General features: G+C 59.6%; 1 protein-coding gene across 5 annotated transcripts in view; it reads right to left on the bottom strand.

The window, feature by feature from the left end:
• Nucleotides 1-481: 481 nt before the first annotated feature.
• The window catches only part of RADIL (Rap associating with DIL domain), an 84,314-nt gene continuing 61,549 nt past the window's right edge, over nt 482-23,246 (bottom strand). For 2 of the 5 annotated variants that reach the window (XM_003318282.7, XM_009452542.5), the window contains exons 7-15: nt 18,162-18,274; nt 17,143-17,380; nt 16,063-16,235; nt 6,360-6,510; nt 4,337-4,545; nt 3,046-3,388; nt 1,545-1,684; nt 1,003-1,142; nt 482-856 (exon numbers count right to left, since the gene is read on the bottom strand). In XM_003318282.7, the coding sequence (XP_003318330.4) occupies nt 751-856; nt 1,003-1,142; nt 1,545-1,684; nt 3,046-3,388; nt 4,337-4,545; nt 6,360-6,510; nt 16,063-16,235; nt 17,143-17,380; nt 18,162-18,274 (1,613 nt within the window). In that variant the 3' untranslated portion in view covers nt 482-750. Of the gene's footprint in view, nt 857-1,002; nt 1,143-1,544; nt 1,685-3,045; nt 3,462-4,336; nt 4,546-6,359; nt 6,511-16,062; nt 16,236-17,142; nt 17,381-18,161; nt 18,275-23,246 lie in introns of all 5 variants that reach the window. The other 3 variants (XM_063815209.1, XM_016957045.4, XM_063815208.1) reach the window with 3 other exon arrangements.

A 23,246-nucleotide genomic window follows, 5' to 3' on the forward strand; every position in this document is an offset into this window, starting at 1 on the left:
GGTGGCCAGGGGGACGCTGGTGAGGATTAAGGGCCTGGGGCCGCCAGCCTGGTATCAGGGCCACGCTGGTGGCTTTAGTAGTGGAGAGGAACTCAGGAGGGAGCAGGAGTCCTGGGAGAGGAGGCAGGGCCCAGGGTGGGCTCGGCGCCTCAGAGACCATCAGGCCGGTCCACTTTCCAACCCCTGGGTGTCTAGACCTTTCTCTGGGGCCTGTGCTGAGCAGCAGGATCAGAAGTCCAGCATCCTCTGCCAGGTCTGGCCCTGCTTCAGCTGGGAGGGGCTGCTGGAGCTGCTTCCTGCAGTGCCCTGTGTCTGGGTGGGACGGGGGCAGGGAGAGTCAGTTCAGATGATCCCCTGGTGACAGCTGTCACCGCATTCTCCCGTGCCAGTGGCAGGCAGAGGCCATGGGGAGCCCCTGCAGCCCCTCCGAGCAGCCCACGCCTGCTGCCCGAGTTGAGACCCCAGCAGGGCACCCTCTAAGAACGGGAAAAATAGTTTATTGAACCGTACTTCTCCATTGAAGTCCTTAAACATAAAAGCTCTGTAACAAACATCACAACTTCACGTCATCTGCCATATAAATAGAACCTACACTAAGATGTGTGTTATCAACAGGCGTGTCCCCAGGGTGAGGCTCCCCACCCGGGACCCAACTTGGTCAGTTACAAAACAGGGACGAAGGCGGGAGGAAGCCCAGTGTCATCAGGTGGGACCGGGTGCCGGGCCTGGGGGGGTGTCCTCGCAGCCCCCCTAGAGAGGGGGCGTGCGGAAATGGATCTTCTTGGCTGTTTCCACGTCAGACTTGGCGACCAGGAACCGCATCTTCTTCCCGCCATGACGGATCAGGTCCACGGCTCTGAAATCCATGCCAGAGGTGGGGGTGGGCAGGAGAGCACCAGGGGAGCCCCACAGGGTGCAGCCGGGCCCCTCCTTTACCCCAGGTCCCCTCCCCTGAGCAGGGCATCTGGGAGAAGGGGCCGGGCGTGCATGCAGTGGGGGTACCTCAGGTAGCCAAGGCCCAGGAGGCTGCTGCCATTCACCTCCAGGATACGGTCCCCCAGCGACAGGCGCCCGTCAGCCGCTGCGGGACTGCCCGGGAGCAGGGTCTGGATGTAGAGCCCGGGGGCGCCCAGGTGCGTGTGCTGGGGACAAGCAGAGGCCTCAGAGCTCCACAGGCCCGACTCGCTGTCCCCAGCGAGGACCACCGCAGCCCCTCCCTTGGCACCTACAGGCCCCCGCCTGGCATCCGGCCAGGCCCACTCATGGTTTCACGCGTCCCTCCAGAAAAGCAGTGGACACCACCGTCCCCACAGGCCCAGGACAGACCCCAAAGGCTTGAGGACAGAGGCAAGAGACAGCAGGCCCAGGGGGCGTGGCCGTTGGACAGGCTGGGTTCTCCGTCCCAGCTGCAGAGGCCAACCCCACTCTCCTCCCCAAAGGCCTTCCTGTAGCCACATGGCCACGCAAGCTGCGGCCAGGCTTGCATGAACAGGCGGGGCCAGGCAGCCAGTATGGGGGTGCGGCGGGGGTCCTGGGCCACTCACCATCCCGTCGATCAGGCCCATCCCCAGCCCGGAGGGGCCTCGTTCCAGCTCCACCGTGAAGACGTAGCAGAAGTCCTCGGTGCTGGAGCTGCGGCTGGACGGGGCTGGAGGGGACTCGTCCGCAAGGGCTGCAGAGTCTCCTGGGTGGGGGCCAGGAAAGGTGGGTGGGAGTGAGGCGCCAGGAATCACGACGAGGAATGGGATGTCCTGGCCTGGCTGCCTCTGTAGGGGGTCAGGGATGGGATAGCCTCCTGTGGCTCCCAGGAGACACTGTTCAGGCAGAATGTGACCGGCAACCCAGACATTAGGGTCGGGGTCCGCCCATGGGCGACACCCCCATGTTCCCTGAGGGAGCACCTCAGTCCCCGCCCCTGGCAGTCCCAGGACACTCGCCCCTCTGGGGGCGGCTGTTTTCCAGCTCCAGGGACCCACGCGGTTCTATGCCGCCTCCTCAGCAATCTCTGCTCCTCCTCCTCCTCCCTCCACACCCAGATGTGGCCATGTGCACCCTGAGGGGTTCCCACCGCTGACCAGACCGGGGCCCCAGGCCCTAGCCCAGCCCAGCCCAAGCACCTGCCCTGAGGGCCACCAGCTGGTGCCCTCTCCATAATGGTGATCCTGCTGTGGGGGCACTTAGGTCAGAGATGAGCTGTGTACCTGAGCAGGTGGCCTGCCTGGGACCCAGCTTGGCCAGGTGGCCCCAAGCCACAGGGGACACTCTGACTCTGCACCCGCACCCAGGACACTTCGCTCCTGCAAGGCACACCCAAGCCCCTCACAGGAGGCCAGGGCCGGCTGGGGCTGCCTCAACCTCAATGCCCTCCCCAGCCTAGGCCAGCTGCGCACACACACTCATGCACACATATACTCACAGCCATGCACACATGTGCAAGCATGCCCATGCACACGTGCACTTACACCCATGCATGCATGCACACACTCATGCAGATGCACACACAATGCACACCATGCAGACACACCCATGCACAGATGCACACACAATGCACACCATGCAGACACACCCATGCAGATGCACACACCCATGCACACACGCACCAGCACACCCATGCACCTGTGAGCACACATATCCACACGCACAAGCACACAGGCACACACAGGCCCTGCCCTGGAGGACTCCAGCTCCACCTTCTCCCTGAAGACCCCTGGGTTCCCCCTCAGCACATCCTCTCCACTGGCTCAGCCATCCCTTCCTCTGCCCAGTGCAGGAGTGACTCTGAGCCACTTTCTAGACTCTCTCCCTCCCAGATCACAGTGAGTATCTGCCCAAGACGTGTCAGCGACTGAGCGACCGTGTGGTCCAGCTGCTGGGGGCTGAGCAGCCCTGAGCCCTCTCCATCTGGCCCCGTCTCAGGTTGCAGGTGTCTGTGGGGCAGGTAATGAAACCCAGGACCCAAGGGTGGAACGATCCCAGGGGACCAGCCATCAAGGTGCTGTGCGGGGTCTGGGGTGGGTTCCCGCCTGAGCACCAGGCAGGGCTCACCTTCCGGAGCTGCACCCCGGAGGCCGCTGCGTCCGTTCCTCTGCCTCTCTGGGAGCGCTTTTCCACAGGGGCCGCCGGACTCTGCCCAGTCGGGGTCCCCAGGCTCAGGGCCAAGTGGAGTGCTGGGAGGCGTGAGCAAGCATGACGAGTCCGTGTGCGGGGGGCCAGCCTGGGAGCCCCCACGGCCGGGTTGCCTTCCAGGGGGTGCCTGTGCCCAGGGAGCCCCCCTCAAGGGAAGAGTACGCTCCGGGGCCACTTCCCGGGCTGCTGGGCCAGGGTCCCTGGGAGCCAGGGGGCAGCTCGGGGCCTCCAGGTGCCCGTCAAGGACCACGTGGTGCATACCCTGGGGAGAGGAAGGGTGACAGCTCAGGCAGAGGAGTGGCCAGGTGGACACAGCACTCGGGCAACTGGGCAGCCTGCAGCAGAAGGGCCGTCAGGCCACGGGGCAGAGGTCAGCAAAGGACTCCCGCAGCCTGTGCAGCTTGAGACGCACAAGAGGCAAAGGGGCTCCCCGCCATCCAGAGCACAGCCTGCACTGGGCCAGGACTCCCAGGGTTCCCAGAGCTCCCGCCTGCTGCCCCCAGCCCAGCTTCCAACCCTTCTCCTGTCCTCCCGGGCACCTCGGGGCACGCTGGCTGGGGGGCCCCCTCCCCAGGTACCTCGGGGCATGCTGGCTGGGCCCCCTCCCCGGGTACCTCGGGGCATGCTGGCTGGGGGGGCCCCTCCCTGGGTACCTCAGGGCACGCTGGCTGGGGGACCCCCTCCCCGGGCACCTTGGGGCACGCTGGCTGGGCCCCCTCCCGGGGCACCTCGGGGCACGCTGGCTGGGGGGCCTCCTCCCCGGGTACCTCGGGGCATGCTGGCTGGACCCCCTCCCCGGGCACCTTGGGGCATGCTGGCTGGGCCCCCGCCCCGGGCACCTCAGGGCACGCTGGCTGGGTCCCCTCCCCGGGCACCTCGGGACACGCTGGCTGGGGGGCCCCCTCCCCTGGTACCTCGGGGCACGCTGGCTGGGCCCCTCCCCGGGCACCTCGGGGCACGCTGGCTGGGTCCCCTCCCAGGGCACCTCGGGGCATGCTGGCTGGGCCCCCTCCCTGGGCACCTCGGGGCATGCTGGCTGGGGGGCCCCCTCCCCAGGTAACTCGGGGCACGCTGGCTGGGTCCCCTCCCTGGGCACCTCGGGGCACGCTGGCTGGGCCCCCTCCCCGGGCACCTTGGGGCACGCTGGCTGGGGGGCCCCCTCCCCGGGCACCTCGGGGCATGCTGGCTGGGGGGTCCCCTCCCCAGGTACCTCGGGGCACACTGGCTGGGAGGCCCCACTGCCAGGCCTGCCAGGGCTGCCGGGGCTGGCTCTGCTCCGCAGACCCCACAGAAAGTGGCGGATGTAGAGCAAGTGCTGGTAGATGCTGTCGTCCAGGCAGTCGGCTTCCAAGTCCACCTGGAAGCCGTCGCTGGGCAGGACGATGGGTGGGGGATTTTCGTAGGACTCCAGGACATCCTCTGCGGGGGAGAGAAGATGCCCGTAATGGCCACAGGAGAAGCTGCCTCCCTCGCCAGGCCACCCCGCCCAACGGTGTGGGAACCCAGGGGCCAGCAGATTGAGCCCTGAGTCCCCTGCCCTGTGGACACAGGAGGCTGGGATCCTGGCCACAGTAACTGGCCCCACCCTAGGACTCATCCCTTCTGAATCCCCGCTGACCACCCGGTATGACGTCTGAGCAGTTCAGGACTGAGAACAAGGCCTTGTTGCCAGGAACCCTCCAGCCCCACTGAGCCGCTCTGCACTGGGCCTGTCTCTGCCCCACTGGTCTCTGATGGTGTCTCCGGGTAACTGGAGCTCCCCCAGCCCGGCAGAGCTGGACGCAAGCTCCTCCCAGGTGCTCCCAGGGCTGGAGCCGACTGCCTCCCTGCAGGAATCACGGGACCCAAACGGCCTGTGTGCGGGCTGCTCTCTGTCCCCAGGAACAGGAGCGCCTTTCAGGCGGCGGTAGAGTGCGTGCATACTGAGCTCCTAGCTCCCAGCACAGAATTCAGGCCACAGAAATGAATCAATGCGGACGGAGGACTTAGAAGGTGTCAGGTGGAGCCAGGGGTCCTGTTCAGAGATGTTCTCCACGGTGACCCGGGGCTGCGGCGGGGCATCCAAGGCCCCATCGCCTCTGCGCCTCCCGCCATCCCGTACTCTGTTTTGTTGAGGTGTTAACACATAATGCAAATGAAGGGAGATGTGTGTATAATCTACACATTATAATGCACCCCTGGCCAGGGGCGGCGGCTCACGCCTGTAATCCCAGCACTTTGGGAGGCAGGAGCAGGCAGATCGCCTGAGGTCAGGAATTCGAGAGCAGCCTGGCCAACACGGTGAAACCCCGTCTCTACCAAAAATACAAAAATTAGCCAGGCATGGTGGCACGCACCTGTAATCCCAGCTACTTGGGAGACTGAGGCAGGAGAATCGCTTGAACCCAGGAGGTGGAGGTTCCAGTGAGCCAAGATCGAGCCACTGCACTCCAGCCTGGTGACAGAGCGAGACTCTGTCTCAGTCAATCAATCAATAAAAGGCACCCTCGGCCAGGCACAGTGGCTCATGTCTGTAATCCCAGCACTTTGGGGGCTGAGGTGGGCGAATCACCTAGGTCAGGAGTTCGAGACCAGCCTGGCTAAGATGGTGAAACCCGTCTCTACTAAAGATTCAAAAATTAGCTGGGCGTGGTGGCGGACACCTGTAATCCCAGCTACTAGGGAGGCTGAGGTAGGAGAATCGCTCGAACCTGGGAGGTGGAGGTTGCAGTGAGCTGAGATTGCACCACTGCACTCCAGCCTGGATGACAGAGCAAGACTCTGTCTCAAAAAATAAAATAAAATAAAACGCACCCCTATGTATGCACGTACACATGTATACGCACACAGACCCCTCCGTATGGACATATGTGTGTGCGTGTGCACATACATGGCTCAGGGATGCGTCCCCACGGCTGTGTACCACCATTGCTCCCTTCCTGGGTAGCCATACAACAGGGGAGGCCCCATCCTCCGGCTCCGTGAGGGAACGAGGGGGCCTTGGACCTGAGCCTGGAGTTTGGAACTTCGGCTTGGACTCTCGGCTCCTTGACTCCCCCGCTGAGGAGGTCCCCGGATCCCCAGGTTGGGGATGGGGCGGGGGGGTCCTCTGGGTGGAGGCTCCTCCAGGGAGGTCCCCAGGAGAGAGGTCCCCCACACTCCACTTCAGTTGGGATGAGAGCATGCTGCCTCCAGCCTCGGGGCGAGTCTCCCACTGAGTCACCAGCCCTCTCCTGCCCTGGGGCAGGGCTTACCTGACCTGAAGGCCTCGGGGCTGTCCTGGGCCCCTGGCTCCCAGGCGCTCATGGGGCCCATGGCCGAGGCCAGCTGGTAGTGAGTCAGCAGCTGGTGCAGCTGTGCTGGGCTCAGGGCGGGGAACGCAGCCCGCAGGGCTGTCCAGCTCATCTGGGTGACAAGAAGGAGCTCATGGTCACAGGTCTCTGGGTGCAGACCCCAGCCCAAAGAGGGATGGCCTCCACAGGTGGCCTGGGGGTAGCCAGCTGAGGGGCCCTGTGGTCCTCACTCCCACCAGGGGCCATCTGTGAGGGGGACGGTGTCACAGCAGCAGTTCACCCCTGGCACTTCCAAGGGCAGCTGCTCCAGGGAGAGGCCGGCCAGTGCCATCGGGAACCCCCTGCCCAGGGAACCCACCCCCATCTCAAGCAAGGGCCGGCCTCACAGGCGGCCGCCAACCAGAGAAACCACTATTGGGAAATGAACAGTGAAATCAGATTCCTGCCTCCAACGGTGTGAAAGAAGTCAATCAAGTTGGCTAAAAACCTGCCTGGAAGGCAGGGACATTCATCATTTAGGTGACAGGAGGCAGGGAAAACATTTGTTTGTTTGCTTGTTTTTTGAGACAGAGTCTCATGCTGTCATGCAGGTTGGGGTGCAGTGGCTCAATCACAGCTCACCGCAGCCTCGACCTCCCAGGATCAAGCGATCCTCCCACCTCAGCCTCCTGAGTAGCTGGGACCACAGGCTTGCACCATTATGTCCAGCTCATTAGTTTTTTGTTTGTTTGTTTGTTTTGTAGAGATGGAGTTCTCACTATGTTGGTCTCAAACTCCTGGTCTCAAACTCCACGGCTGGTCTCAAATTCCTGGCCTCAAGCGATCCTCCTGTCTCAGCCTCCCAAAGTGTTGGGATTGCAGGTATGAGCCACTGGGTCCGGCCCAGGAAAACGTTTTAGGCAAGACAAAAAGCCTACACCGTAAGGAAGGGTGGATTCCTCCAATAAAATTAAACAGCCTCTGCGGCCTGCCGGGACCTCCATCATCATCCTTCTGGGGTTCCTTTCCCCGGCTCCCAGCCGGTTCTTATTTTCTGCAATTCATTTCTTCAGCTCTCTGGTTTGTCCTGTTTCTATGGAATAGATCTAGTAGCTTCCCAAAAGGGGTGCATTGCAGGAAACCCACTGCCCTGCGTGCTGGAACTGTCTTCACCTCCACCCTGGACTGGTCATCTGGCTGGCACAGAACTCCAGGTGGGAGGGCGTCACCCTTCGGATTCTGCAGGTGCTGTTTTGTCCTGTGACTCCCGTGCTGCTCGTCCAAAAGCAACCTGAGTGCAGATCTTCAGGATCTGCCTTGTACTGATTCTTGTCTGGAAGCCTGTGGGTTCTCTGCACACATCGTCCTGAAGTCCTGGGATGCTGAGTTTTGCTGTAAACCCACTCTTGGCAACAGCTCCTCCACCTCGATGCGTGGCTCTGGAGACTGCCTGCACCTGCCTTCCCCGCGCCCTCCGCCCCTCTGCTGGCTCTTTCTGGACTCCCACTGTTTGGATGTGGCCTCGCTGGTGGGTCCCCTCTGTTCTCACCTTTGCTTCCTCGCTCTGTTTCTCTCCCATGTGTTTTTCTGCCCGTATCCAGGGGCCTGGGCTGTGGCTACCAGATGTCCACGCTGAAGGACAATCGGTGTCTCGGGCATTGTGCAGGAGGGGTGAGGGCACAGAACGACATCCTCCAACACCACCGGCCCCCACCACCCTCACCCCTTACACACACTTCAAGAAAGCCTCTGGTTTGCCCGGGGGTGGTTCTGTTTAATTGTGAGTTCCTAGAACCTTCTCTACTCTCACTTCTGTGCTTGGTCCGGGGTTGGTGTCAGAGGGGGCCGGAGGTCGGGGCCAAGAGATCAGCTTCAAGGGAACAGAACTCTCCTCCTTCCTCCCTCTCCTTCTCCCCTTCCCTCTGTCTCCCCTCCCTCCTCCCTCTCCCTGTCTCCCCTCCCTCCTCCCTCTCCCTGTCTCCCCTCCCTCCTCCCTCTCCCTGTCTCCCCTCCCTCCTCCCTCTCCCTGTCTCCCCTCCCTCCTCCCTCTCCCTGTCTCCCCTCCCTCCTCCTTCTCCTTCTCTCTCTCCGTCTCCCCTCCCTCCTCCTTCTCCTTCTCTCTCTCCCTCTGTCTCCCCTCCCCCTCCCTCTCCTTCTCTCTCTCCCCTCCCTCCTCCCTCTCCTTCTCCCCCTCCATCTCTCTCCTCTCCCTCCTCCCTCTCCTTCTCCCCCTCCCTGTCTCTCTCCCCTTCCTCCTCCGTCTCCTCTCCCTCCCTCTCTCTCCTCCTTCCTCCCCCTCTCCTTCTCTCTCCCTCCATCTCTCTCCCCTCCCTCTCTCCCCCCGTCTCTCTCCCCTCCCTCTTCCCTCTTCTTCTCCCTGTCCCTCCCTCTCTCCCCTTTCTCCTCCCTCTCCTCTCCCTCCATCTTTCTCCGCTCCTTCCTCCCTCTCCTTCTCTCTCCCTCTCTCTCCCTCCCTCCGTCTCTCTCCCCTCCCTCCTCCCTCTCCTCTCTCTCCCTCCCTCCGTCTCCGCTCCTTCCTCCCTCTCCTCCTCTCTCTCCCTCCCTCCGTCTCCGCTCCTTCCTCCCTCTCCTTCTCTCCCTCCCTCAGTCTCTCTCAGCTCCTTCCTCCCTCTCTTTCTCTCTCTCCCTCCCTCCTCCCTCTCCTTCTCTCTCTCCCTCCCTCCTCCCTCTTCCTCTCTTCCTTCTCCTCCTCTCCTTCCCCTCTTCCTCTCTCCCCCGTCCTTCTCTCTCTCCCCTCTCTCCCTGTATCTTTTTCTCCCTTCTTACTCCCCTCCCTACCCTGGCATCCCTCTGCCCCCTCTCTCTCCCCGCTCCTCACCCTCCTCTCTGGAGGGCTTTTCTCCCAGGCTCTGCACAGCTTTTTATTTCTGCTTCCACAGTTTTATTTTCCAAGACCGCTCTTGTTCTCTCATGGATACAATCTTATTATTATTTTATGTATACTATATCGTCTCTTATTTTTATGAGGCTATAAGTGACTCTTTCACTAAGCTTCTCCTTGAATTGTCTGTTTCAGGGGTCATCAAACTAGGGCCCGCGAGGCCTATTTTTATAGGGCCCCCAAGCTAGAAATGGTTTTCACGTTTTTAAAGGGTTTGAGAAAAACAAAACAAAGAAGGAGATGGGACAGAGACAAAAGCGGCCGCAAAGCCCGAAGTCCTCACAGCTTGGCCCTTTACAAAAAGCAGCCTGCGGCCCTGGTCTCTCCTTCCAACGCCACTGCCCCTCCGCGTCTCCTTCCGACGCCACTGCCCCCGTTCCGACGCCACTGCCCCCGTTCCGACGCCACTGCCCCTCCACGTCTCCTTCCGACGCCACTGCCCCTCCGCATCCCCTTCCGACGTCACTGCCCCTCCGCGTCTCCTTCCAACGCCACTGCCCCCCGTTCCAACGCCACTGCCCCTCCGCGTCCCCTTCCAACACCACTGCCCCTCCGCGTCTCCTTTAGACGCTCTGCTCAGGATGCGGGGCGCAGGACAGGCGCTTTGTGGCCTCAGCGTGGGGTGGCCCAAACGCTTCTGGAAGACCCCTGGCGCTGTCCCCCGCCTCCCCGGGCTGTCACTGCCGACTCGGGCCTGCCCATCTCCCGCAGGGGCGCTCGGGCCTGGCTGCCAAGCTGGGCGAGAGGCCGGGGCCCCTTTCCAGCACGAGGTTCCTGCCCTCGGCTCGGCCTAGTTTCCCTAGCCAGGAGAACTCCTGTTTTCAACGTTCTAGAAATATCCCTGCCCGGCTGAGCAGGGGGAGGCGGAGATCCTGAGTGTCGCTGCTGCCTCCTTTCCGTGCACACAGAAAACCACACATCTGACACGCACAAGCCAACGAATTTCCCCCGAGGAACACGCTTGTGTGCCCAGCCCCCAAAACAAGAATGAGAACGTGGGCGGCGGCTGCTCGGGAGCCCCCAGGCCCGCCCAGGCACCACGGCAGGTCCCGCCCCACTTCCAGCCCTGCAGACACGCTCCTTGAACTCGACTCCTTCAGCTCAACCTGCCCTTTCAGGAGTATTTTATATCTTATTTTATTTATTTATTTATTTTATTTAATTGATTTATTTAGAGATGGGGTTTCGCTCTGTCGCCCAGGCCGGAGTGCAGTGGCGTGATCTCGGCTCACTGCAACCTCCATCTCCCGAGTTCAAGTGATTCATACGTCTCAGCCTCCCGAGTAGCTGGCTAATTTTTGTATTTTTACACCACGCCTGGCTAATTTTTGTATTTTTTTAATAGAGACAGCGTCTTGCTCTGTCGCCCAGGCTGGAGTGCAGTGGCGTGATCTCGGCTCACTGCCAGCTCCATCTCCCGGGTTCCAGTGATTCATGTGTCTCAGCCTCCTGAATAGCTGCCTAATTTTTGTATATTTACACCATGCCTGGCTAGTTTTTCTATTTTTAGTAGAGATGGGGTTTCACTGTGGTAGCCAGGCTGGTCTCGAACTCCTGACCTCAGGTGATCCACCCACCTCGGCCTCCCAAAGTGCTGGGATTACAGGCGTCAGCCACCATGCCCGGCCTTATTTATTTTCTTTTATTATTTAATTTTATGACAGGGTCTTACTCTGTCACCCAGGCTGGAGTGCAGTGGCACGATCACAGCTCACTGCAGACCTCCTGTGCTTAAGCAATTCTCCTGCCTCAGCCTCCCCAGGTAGTTGGGAATACACATCACCATGCCTGGCTAATTTTAAAAAAAATTATGTTTGGAAAGATGATGTGGGGTGGTCTTACTGTGTTACCCAGGCTGGTCTGGAACTCCTGGGCTCAAGTGATCCTCCTGCCTCGGCCTCCCAAAGTGCCCAGCCGACGGTTCAGGTGTGTCCGTGTCTCCCCGGAACGAGTTTGCTCAGTCACGTTGCTCTGCCGTATTTCACTGTACTGAAGAGACTGCTTCATTCATCCCTCATGTTGTTGATAAATAGAATATGGGTTTTTCCCAGTCTGGGGCGGTTACGAGTGGCGCCACTGGAAGCATCCCTAAGCGGGCCGTGGCGAGGGACCCACGGAAGCATCTCCGTCGGGGAAATTGCTCAATCGGAGCACATGCCCTCAGTCAGCTTCGGCTGACGCTGCCAGACAGCTTTCCAAAGTGGCGAGCCTCATTTACAACCTCACCAGGAACACCTGAGGGTTCAAACCACTGCACCTGCTCACCAGGGCCTAGCTTTCTTCCTTTCAACCATTCTCATGTGTTCGGTGTTTAAAACGCTGAGATTAGGCCGGGCGTGGTGGTTCACACCTGTAATCCCAGCACTTTGGGGATCTGAGGTGGGCGGATCACCTAAGGTCAGGAGTTTGTCCACCAGCCTGGTCAACATGGTGAGACTCCGTTTCTACTAAAAATACAAAAATTAGCTGGGTGTGGCGGCACATGCTTGTAACCCCAGCTACTCAAGAGGCCGAGGCAGGAGAATTGCTTGAACCCAGGAGGTGGAGGTTGCAGTGAGCTGAGATCACACCACTGCACTCCATCCAGCCTGGACGACAGAGCGAGACTCCGTCTCAAAAAACAAAAAAAAACTGCTGAGGTTTGTTTTTGCTTTTGTTTTTTAAGGCTAGTCAAGTGAAGCAATGCGAGTGGAGAAGAAACAACAAAATCTGTAACTGGTTGTGATGAATTAGTTCTAAACACCAGTACACTCGGACCAGCCTGAAATGTGGAGAGTTTGGGCTGCGTTTCTCTGATGACAAATGAAGTTGTCCATCTTTCATGCGTAATTCTCTTCTTACAGCCCCTTTTCGGGTTTTGCTGTCAAGGTATTACTGATGTTTTAAAGTGAGATAGGGTTTCCTCTTTTTCTACTTTCTGGTAAGAATTTGGTACTGATGGTATTATTTCTTTTTTTTCTTTCTTTTTTTTTTGAGATGGAGTCTCACTCTGTCGCCCAGGCTGGAGTGCAGTGGCGCCATCTCGGCTCACTGCAACCTCCGCCTCCCAGGTTCACGCCATTCTCCTGCCTCAGCCTCCTGAGTAGCTGGGACTACAGGCGCCCGCCACCGTGCCCGGCTAATTTTTTGTATTTTTAGTAGAGATGGGGTTTCACCTTGTTAGCTAGGATGGTCTTGATCTCCTGACCTCGTGATCCACCCAACTCGGCCTCCCAAAGTGCTGGGATTACAGGCGTGAGCCACCACGCCCGGCCTATTTCTTCTTTAATGTTTAAAATAATTCACCAATGAAACCATCTGGACCTTGAATCTTCTTCAGGGGAAAATGTTAATCAATTTAAATTCTTTTTTTTTAATTTGAGACAAGGTCTCATTTCTGACGTCCAGGCTGGAGTGCAGTGGCACAACCATAACTCACTGAAACCTCAGTCTCCTGGGCTCCAGGAATCCTCCTGCCTCAGCCTTCTAAGTAGCTGGGACCACGGGCATGCATCACCATGCCTGGCTACTTTTTCTGTGTGTGTTTTTTGTAGAGATAGGGGTTCCACCATGTTGCCCAGGCTGGTCTTGAACTCATGGTCTCAAGGGATCCTCCTGCCTTGGCCTCCCAAAGTGCTGGGATTACAGGTGGGCGCTACCACACCTAGCCTTTCAGTTTCTCTAAAGCATGCAGGACCATTCAGATTTTTAACTTCCTGTTGAATCAGTTTCAATAAGTATTCTTTTTCTTATTTGTCCATTTCATCTAAATTGTCAAATTTATCAGCAAAAAGTTGGTTATGATCTCCTCTTACTACTAATTTTTAATTTTTACTGTGGAATCTGAGTGATGGCCTCCTTTTTCTGATACTAGCAATTGTGTTTTCTCCCTTATTCAACTTTCTATTTTTATTTTATTATTATTATTTTTGAGACAGTCTTGCTCTGTCACCCAGGCTGGAGTGCAATGGCATGATCTCGGCTCACTGCAGCCTCTGCCCCCCAGGTTCAAGGGATTCTCCTGCCTCAGCCTCCCAAGTAGCTGAAATTACAGGCACGTGCCACCACGCCCAGCTAATTTTTGTATTTTTAGTAGAGACGGGGTATTGCCATATTGGGCAGGCTGGTCTCAAACTCCTGACCTCAAATGATCCACCTGCCTCAGCCTCCCAAAATGCTGGCATTACAGGTGTAAGCCACCACACCCAGCCTCTTATTCAACTTTTCAAAGAACCCACTCCTGGCTTTATTGCTTATCTCAACCCTGTTTGCTTCCTAGTTCACTGATTTTTAGCTCTCATCCGTCATCTCCTCTGCTTTCCTTGGGTTTGATTTGTCATTCTCTTTCTTACCTCATGATTATTCATGCTTGGCCTTCCTTGTTTTCTAACATATACATATAAGGCTATAACTTTTCCTCTTAAGACTGCTTTAACTGCAGCCCACAGGTTTGGATATTTTGTATCTTCATTGTTGCCAATGAACTTAATGCTGAGTTGGGGTTGGCAAGCTTTTGGTGAGGCTCAGACAGCCTCTGCTTGATCCCTACCCCAAGGTTCTTCTTTCTTTCTTTCTTTCTTTCTTTCTTTCTTTCTTTCTCTCTCTCTCTCTCTCTCTTTCTTTCCTTTCTTTCTTTTCTTTCTGTCATAGTTGAGGTCTTCCTCTGCTGCCCAGGCTGGAGTGCAGTGGTGTGATCATGGCTCACTGAAGCGTTTAATTCCTGGACTCAAATGATCCCCCTGCCTCAACCTCCCAAGTAGCTGGGACTACAGGCGTTTGCCCCATGCCTGCCTCTCACCCCAGTGTTTCCACTGGGGGCCTGGTGTTTACTTCCCAAGGGGTCCTGGACTCGTCATCTCTGTCTCCTCTACACTGTGAAGGCACCACAGATTCCACTCCCCTTTTCAATGCTTTTGGTTCCGTTTTAAAGCCTCTCTCCATCGCACTCCTTGGAGATTCAGAATGTTGGCAAGTGTCTTAGGGAAAAGCCGGCCGTGCAATTCAGGCCCCTGAAGTCTCTGAGCTTGCCTCTCTCCTGTGAGATGGCCAGTGCTGTGCTGTTCCGGTTTCTGCTTCCCCACCAGTGGCCCCTGCCTGGACAAAGCCTAGATTCTCAGCCTCACACCGTCACCTGCTCCCAGGACAGCAAATGTCCCCAGGGAAAAGCAACAGGAACTTCAGTCAGCTCTTTGTGGAGGCTCACTCTCTCCTCATCCTTCAGGAGCTCGCTCACGCCTTTCAACAGATGACTTTGTGTTTCTTTCCGGCTGTGCGGGCTGTCCTCAGTGGCACTGCAGGCTCAGCTGCTCCATCCAAGCCTCAGTGCTTGCCACAATGTCTATCAACTGTTCTTCTGTTTTAGCCCCATCTTGACATCGGTGTCCAGAGGTACCTGGTGCCACCAATTCCTGAGCTCTTGGTGGCTTCCTGTAAACTGGGTTGCTTCTCAGGAGTCAGATTGCTTTTTTCTTTTTTGTAGAGATGGGGTCTCGCTGTGTTGCCCAGGCTGGTCTCAAACCAATGGCCTCAAGCGATCCTCTCACCTCAGTCTCTCAAAGCACTGGGAGGACAGGCATGAGCCACCGTGCCTGGCCGAGTCAGCTTTCTTCAATCTGCTAAGGCAGTTGCTCTTCACCCATCTGCTTTCTACCTTCCAAAATCGCATTGCTTTTGCCTCTAGACTTTATCCTCATGGGTTTGTGGCATTAAAAAGCATTGCTTTACTTCTGTTTGGTGATACCGTAGGAGAAGCAAACTAAATTCATGTGTTCAATCTGCCACACGTAGGATCCAGACAGCCTCATTTTACGAATTTTCTATAGTCAATAAAAATGCTTCACTTTTTTTTTTCTTTTGAGACAGAGCCTCACTTTGTCGCTCAAGGTGGAGTGCAGTGGCATGATCTCGGCTCACTGCAACCTCTGCCTCGCGGGTTCAAGCGATTTGCCCTGTGGCCACTGTCACCATCACCGTACAGCATGTTCAGCGTTTTCCAGGCAGGAGAGGAAACCATCGGTCTATTTCCATTAATTACCTGTGATGACTGTGTTGGGAAGGGGGGTGGTGAGTGGCTGACTGTGTTGGGAGGGGGGTGGTGAGCAGCGAGGGAAGCGGCGGGGGGAGGGGCATGTCGGTTTCCCATTGCCATTGTGACAAATGCCCACACGCCTGGCGGTCACGGCCACACAGTGCACTCACAGCTCCACGGCTCCACAGCTCAGCCGGGTCTCACAGAGCTGACAGCAAGATGAAGCTCCCGGGGGAGGATCTGTCTCCCTGCTCTTCCGGTTGCTGCCAGAATTCAATTCCTGTGGTTGTAGGACTGGGGTCCCGCTTCCAGACTGGCTGTCAGCTGGGGTCACTCCAGCTTCTAGAGGCCACTGCACTCCTGTGCTCCTGGCCCCTCCTCCAGCCTCAGAGCCACATCCCCTCTTCTTCTGTTTCTCTCTGACCCACCCTTCTGGACTTGTCTGAGTGGACTGGGCCACCCAGATACCCAGGTCATCTCCGAATCTCAAGGTCCTTAATCGTAGTCACACGTACAGAGGCTTCTTTGCCATGTGGGGTCATACGGTCACAGGGTAAGACGGTCACAGGTCTCAGACATCTTTGGGCCATTATCCTGTCTACCGCAGGTGGACACAGCCATGGAATGGAAGCAACTTTGCTAATTACCTACGTAAGCTTTGAGGTTTCCAGCCTAGAAGCCCCGTCCCAGCCCCCAGGCTTGGTTTGTGAGCCAGGGACCCACAGCATGTGGTCCCGCCCCTCCCCACACTCGCCGCCTCCCATGCGCACCCCTACCTGGATGAGCTGGGCCCTGGGCGTGGCCAGCAGGTTGAGGGTGCAGGAGAGCTTCTGGAAGAAGTGCTCTCCGGCCGCCCCGAAGCCGGCGCTCCGCATCCACTCCAGGAGCTGCTGCAGGCGGGCGCAGGCCTGGACACCTCTGGGCCAGTGGAAGCAGCTCAGGGAGGGGCCTGTGGAGGGAAGGAAGGAGGGTGATGCCTGGGCTGCCCTCCCGGGGGGACACAGACATGGGCCTGTCCCCAGAGCCTGCCCTTCCCGGCTCTGGACCACTGAGGACATCACAGCTCGATGACAGGCAGGAGACCTTCCCTCGGTTTTCAAGGCAACTGACCAGCCTTGAACCCCTCTCTGGAGCGGGGGTACGGTGGGAGGTGAACGTAGCAGGGCAGGGTGGGCTGTGACTGCCGCTGACTCCACAGTGCAGCCCCTGGTTGGGACCCTCTCCCACTCCCAGACACATGTGCCGGGGGCCTGCCCCAACCTGGGTCTCCCCACGCCCCCCAGTGGCCCTGGCTGGGAGTGACCAGTGTTCCTGAGCCCTGTGCCCCACAGTGGCCCTGGCTGGGACCCTCTCCCACTCCCATACACATGTGCTGGGGGCCTGCCCCCACCTGGGTCTCCCCACACCCCCCAGTGGCCCTGGCTGGGAGTGGCCAGTGCTCCTGAGCCCCGCAGGTGATGTGGGAAGTCACTCCACAAGGCAGGGTCCAAGGCCAGAGTCCGCGGCTGCACAGACCTGGGTTCCATCCTGGCCCTGACATGTCCACCGGGCAGTTCTGGGACAGTCCAGTGATGCCCTGAGCCCGTTCCCTCCCTGTCACGGGGAAGGGGTCCCATGCAGACCTCTCGGCCGTGGCTTCTCTGAAACCCCGATGGGACCCTGGCTCCTACAGGATGGGCTATGGTGATCTGTCCCCCCTCACTCTGGCCTCTCACCCCTCAGGGACACCAGATGCTTAGGGAGCAGGAGCCCGAAAAGGGCAGAGCCGCCTCCAGGAGCTGGCGAGGGAGGGGCCAGCAGCCGTCATGTCCAGGAATGTGAGCCCCCGACCCCTCAACCCTGCACGAGGCCCTCACCCCTGTCGAGGAGCTGGTTGAGAAGCAGTGTCCCGGAGAAGAAGAAGAGGTAGGCGAGCATCTGCGAGGCCACCTCGGGGTGCACCTGCAGCTGCCGCAGGAGGTCCAGGGCTGCCTGGTACACAGACACCACGCGGCGCAGCTCCTCGGGCAGTTCGGGGGCCGAGGACCAGCTCTCACGGCGCTCCGTCTGGAATGGCGGGCACTCCAGGAGTGCCGGGAGGCAGATGTACAGGGACTGGCGGGGGCGAGAGGAGAACAGCAACCAGCATTTCCAGGAGCGCTGGCGGCCGAACGGGGGGCCTGACCCAGCGAGCTCCCCACCCACGCACTGCTTGCAGGGACCCGGCCTCGGTAGCTTCCTGCTGGACAGGCCATGGCTTTGCAAATGTCCAGTGTGGGGTGTGGGGACACAGGAGCTGCCTCCTGGGGCTGCTGGGAGCAGAGGTGGGGTGCAGGGGGCTCAGGGGGATCTGCTGTCGGAGGCACAGATGAACTCAGAAGGCGCACAGAGGTGGCGCCTGGGGGGATGGGCTCCAACAAAGGGGCTGGAGACACCCGTGGGTAATGACGGGAGAGCCACCACTCCCCCAGAAAGTGGCTCACCGCACCCCCGATGCACCCCAAGCTGGCCAGGGCCACAGGGGGACCAGCGGCAGCACCTCTGGCACCCGTGGGTCCAGGGTGACAACAGGGCCATGTCCCTTGAGCCCCATGCTGGGGCCTCCCCCACCTCATCCCTGACCCTCGAAATACTGGCAGGAAGGGGGCGTTTCAAGGCGAGGGAAAGGGAGCTGGGATGGTTCTAGGGCTTCTGTGCGACCTGAGGAGGAACGGGTGTGGGGGGTGCAGCTGGGCCTGTGCAGAACCTGCAGCCACTGCTCCCTGCTGAAGTGGAGCTTGTCACGGTCCCCTCCCTCAGCCCCCCAGAAGGGTCCTAGGAGAGCCATAGGCACAAGCTTGAGCCCCACTTGATCCCAGGAGCTGCCTGAGTGCAGAAGCAGAGCCCGTCCGTGCACCTTGGAGACATAGTAGACGCACTGCTGGAAGGCGTACAGCACCACCTCCTCCAGCACCGCCATGGCCTCCTCGCTGGCCGTCAGCGTGCAGGAGAACAGCGATTCCTTCGAGCCTGCCGGGAGACAGCCACACCAATGGTCACAACGGGCACAGCACTCAGGAACGCAGCAACTCAGCCAGCCGCCAGCTCTTTCCCTGGCGCAGGCACCACCCAACGCGCCCATCTGGGGTCCAGATGCGATAAACTGGCCGAGGGACTCTGGGCCCTGGCTGGGACGAGCGCAGCAAACCTGCCGCCACTCTTACCTGGGGAGGGGAATGCCGGGGAGGGGCAGGAGGGGTCCAGACACCCAACATCTCAATGCCCAGCCCAGCCCAGCCCAAGCGCTCATTCACTCCCACGTTCTGGATACGTTTTCTGTTACAACCAACTGCACCCAACATAGCAGGTCCTAACTGCCTCCCCACAGGTCACCTCTCACTCGCGACACGGGTCACAGGACTCTGACAGCAGCCCCTGAGTGGCCGCCACTCTGTGGAATCTTAACAGTCTTTTGGGAAGAAAAAGCCCAAATCAGCTATTTCACCCCCACCCCCGGGTGTCAGCTGGGGCGGCTGGAGCTGAGGCTGGGGGGAGCTGCCCACGGAGTGGTTCCTGCTGTCTGGGTGGGGGCTCTTGTGAAGGTGGGAGGCCCCCGACAGGGTGGAGCCTTCCCCGGGGGCTTCCAGAAAGTGAGGGAGCATGTGGTGGTCTCAGTGACTGAGGGTCCCATCAGCACCTGGGGAAGGGGCCAGGACCCTGGGTGTTCCGCCTTTGGGCGCCTTCATTCTCTCCTGGGACTGTGGGCGGCCAACCACGGTGGTGTTCCCTGTCAGCCGGGTAGGCGGCCACAGCTCCCCTCCTCTCCCTCCTGTGGGGCCTTCTTCCAGAAGGGGCAGAGGGGCCGCATCGTGGGGGCTGCCTGTCCAGGCCACCTGCCAGGGCTGCATGGGCGGCGCCTGGTGAGCCAGGCCAACACTCACCCCAACGCGGGCCTCCCAGGAGCACAGGCCCCCAGCTGCCCCTCTGCCGGGCAGACTGCACCGGAGGCCGGCCCACTCATGGCCAGGACAATGGTGCGCCAAGCCCCTGGACAAGCCCCTGCCACTTTCGCTCTGCTGCTCCTGGTGCTCCTCCTTCAGGGGCTTGGGGCTGCCTGGCCCCCACCCACCAAGCCCACTCCCCAAGAACCTGTGAAGCCCCCCAGTGCCTGCCCCACAGGGTCACATCTGGGAACCAGGCAGGGCAGCTGGAGGGACCCCGGGGTCCGGGGCAGTAAGGGGCTCTCGGGCTCTGCCAACCTCAACACTGCCCAGAAGCCTCCAGGCCTGTGGAGACACACAAGGTGGCCCGACGGCGCCCACAGCGAGTGCCAGCAAAGGATATTCACAGCCACGGCAGGCGGGTCAGGAGGCTGAGCTCTGTCCCGTCCACCTGTCCTGGTGCCCTGACCCCAGCTGCCTCAGGCTGCCAGGTCTGAGAACCCAGCCCCACATCACTCCCTGGGCAGGGGCAGGGCACTGGTGGGAAGAGGGAAACGGGGCATGGGAATGACAGGAGAAGGTGGCAGGGACTGTGCTGAATGAAACCACAAAGCAGCCTCCAGCCACCCACCACGGGCCTGAGACTCCATTTCTTCTTTTATTTAATTTTTGGTAGAGATGGGATCTCACTATGTTGCCCAGGCTGGTCTGGAACTCCAATCTACCCGCCTTGGCCCCCCAAAGTGCTGGGATTACAGGCATGCACCCCTACACCCGGCCCCGAGACTCCATTTCTCTCTCTCTCTCTATTTTTTTTTTTTTTTTAAAGACAGAGTCTCACTCTGTCGCCCAGGCTGGAGTGCAATGACACAATCCCAGCTCACTGCAGCCTCAGCTTTCCAGGTTCAAGTGATTCTCCTGCCTCAGCCTCCCAAGTAGCTAGGACTACAGGCACATGCCACCACGCCTGGCTAATTTTTGTATTTTTAGTAGAGACAGGGTTTCACCATGTTGGCCAGGCTGGTTTCAAACTCCTGACCTCATGTGATCTGCCTGCCTCGGCCTCCCAAAGTGCGGGGAGGACAGGTGTGAGCCCAGCCCTGAGACTCCATTTCTAAACCCCGCGAGACGCCTCTCCCTGTGGTACCAGGGCTGGTGGGGATTTCTGAGGATTTCCGACACCCACGAGCCATTAAGAGGACACACCAGCCGGCTGCCCCTGCCCTGCCCCGAAACTCCAGGACCACTGAGGAAGCTGGCCCTATCCCTAAAGAAGAAGGCACTGAGCTCCAGCCACGAGGAGAATCTGAGGCGCACACGATGGTGTAAGGCGGCGCGGGAGGGGCCTGGGTCAGAGCTTTGGACAAAACAGTGTTTGCGGAATGACAACAGCCACGTGACCCACCCTCGGGACGCGACAGCCCTGCTCTCCGAATTCTTCCCACAGACATTTCCTGCAGAGGGTCGGGAGGCTGACGGGGCTCTGCCCCTCCGGCCCCTGCTAGGGGCTATTTCCCACTCTGTTCCCTGGTGCCTGCCTGGCCCTCGACACCCGGAGCCTGCAGGCATCCCTGGGCCCCGACTCCCATCGCCGGGCCAAACACTACTCAGGCCCCTGACCAAAAATAACTTCCTCCCAAGACCAAAGGCAGCAGCTCCAACAGCCCAGAGCAATTTTTCCCATGAAGAGCAGCCAGCACGGGGACCACATGGGACCCAGCTGCCTGCGGCCACCAAACCCAGGCAGCCACGAAGCCACGTGGAAAGTCAGCTGGGGACTCTCCAGGAACACGGAGCCCAAAAATCACAGGTCCCTGAGCTGACTCTTTCTGTGGGGGCCGGAACAAAAGGGGCTCCTAAGCTGGCCCCGTCCCCCTGTCACACGGAAGGACCAAGTGCACTGCAAGGTCAGTGAGGGTCACCCTTGGCCGGCCGCAACCCCGGAGTTGCCTCCATCCCAGGGCCACCTGCCGGCTGCAAATCCAGCCCTGGAGGATGGCAGAGTCAGGTCTGCAGGGAGAGGCAACGGGCGCTGTAGTCCCGGGAGCCCAGAAGCCCCAGGGGAGGCCTGTAGCCGGGCAGCTGGAGGTGGGAACCTTGCGTGGAGACTTAGGGACCCACAGTCGTTTACGTCACTTTCCAGGAAAAAGCCAGAGGAAAGGTCTACCCTAGGCCCAGGCCCCATGGACAGGCAGGGGCTGCCCCATCACGTGGGGGGCAAGGGCACAGGCCAGATGCCCGGATGCCCACCGAGGCCAGGAGGGGTTGACACTACCCCCACATATTGAAGGCAGCCCCGATTCCCAGACTGGGGAGACCCTGGCAGATCCCCACATCCCCTTCCCTGTGAAGGAGGGGAGAAGGAAACAGTGGGAAGGAACCGTGGCCGGCAGGAAGGAACTCGGACAGATCCTGGCCGGCTCTGCCTCCCCCAGGAGCGGGGGCCCCACCCCACAACCTCATGGCCAGGGCCAGCCCGGCCTCCTCCATGCACCCTCAGTCCAGCCTGGTCTCTGCAGCCCGGCCCCCGCCCGGAGGCTGAGGACTGGGCCCCGACGCATTGTGGGAGCCTGTCCCACCACAGGGTCACTGTGCAGATGCCCCGCCACCTCCCTCTCACCACGGAGAGCCCCTCCTCTCAGGAAACCTGCCCCTAAGGCATGGGGGGGCACAGCAGGGTCCCAGCGCCCCCAACACAGGCTGGCCAGTACCTCGCCTGGCCTTGTGTCCTCCGGGCTGTCTCAGATGCAGCCACAGCCACAGCCCCCTCCCAGGGACGGGGACACAGCTGAGTACACAGAGACCCCGCAGCGTCTGGTAGACTGAGCCTGTGGGAGCTCCTGTCCCTGCAAGCCGGGCCTGCGCCTCCCTCGAAGCTCAGAGACGCAGCCTGGAGCAGCTCTGAATGCACCACTCACTACCCGGATCCTCCAGAGGCCGGACCGCCACGCCACGGCCACTCAGGACCCTCTGGCACTGTGCCCGCCTGACAGCCCACCCCACAGATGTGAGGGCAGTGGGTGGACAGCAAGGCCGTTGGGGGCAGAACCAAGGCTTCCCATGAGAGGTCTGGCCCCCAGTCCCCTGGGCCGGCTCTCACTTCCGCAGCACAGCGGCACAGTCCTGCTGCCCCGTCTGGCTCCATTCCAGGCCCCACACAGTCCTTAGCAGACACACGAGCCGAAATCCTACCCCGGCTTCCGGGCCCGGCCCCATGCCACCTTCCTCACGAAGCCCCGTAGACTGCCCCGATGGAATCCCTCTCCCTTAGTATTTTCAGAACACTTCCTACTGCATTTCAGAAATCCTGAAATGATGGCCAGGCACGGTGGCTCATGCCTGTAATCCCAGCACTTTGGGAGGCTGAGGTGGGACGGATCAGGAGTTTGAGACCAGCCTGGCAAACATGGTGAAACCCCATCTCTACCAAAAATACAAAAAGTAGCCGGGCGAGGTGGCATGCTCCTGTAATCCCAGGTACTCAGGAGGCTGAGGCACGAGAATCGCTTGAACCTGGGAGACGGAGCTTGCAGTGAGCCAAGATCGCACCATTGCACTCCAGCCGGGGTGACAGAGCGAGACTCCGTCTCAAAAAAAGAAAAAGAAATCCTGAAATGTGTATTTCCCACATCTTAATCTGTGAAACCGACATAATCTACAATTTCACAACAATGACTGGCAACATCTGTCCTTCTGGAATAACGGTGTGTCTCAGAACGGGCGGCGGTCTCATGGCCGACGCTCTCTCTACCGCCCCTTACATTTGGTTCACGGTGGCATCTGTGTCTCCCCTACTGAGTGATCTGTGTAACCCCCGGGCCCTCCTGCAAGCAGAAGAGTGGGGCTGCGGTCAAGGGGACGCCACCACACGGAGCACACGGAATGATGGGGACAGACTGAGTGCCAAGGTGCTGTGGAGGGAGGTGCCAGACTGGCCCGTGCCACCAGCACCAGCCTCACAGGCCGTCCCCGAGCAACTGACACATGGCAGCCTAGGGGCTGAGGAAGCCCCCGGCATGAATCCACCCCTGCTATCATGGCCAACTAGATTCCGAGGACGG

The sequence above is a fragment of the Pan troglodytes genome, chromosome 6 (genome assembly GCF_028858775.2).
Source record: "Pan troglodytes isolate AG18354 chromosome 6, NHGRI_mPanTro3-v2.0_pri, whole genome shotgun sequence".
Taxonomy (NCBI): domain Eukaryota; kingdom Metazoa; phylum Chordata; class Mammalia; order Primates; family Hominidae; genus Pan; species Pan troglodytes.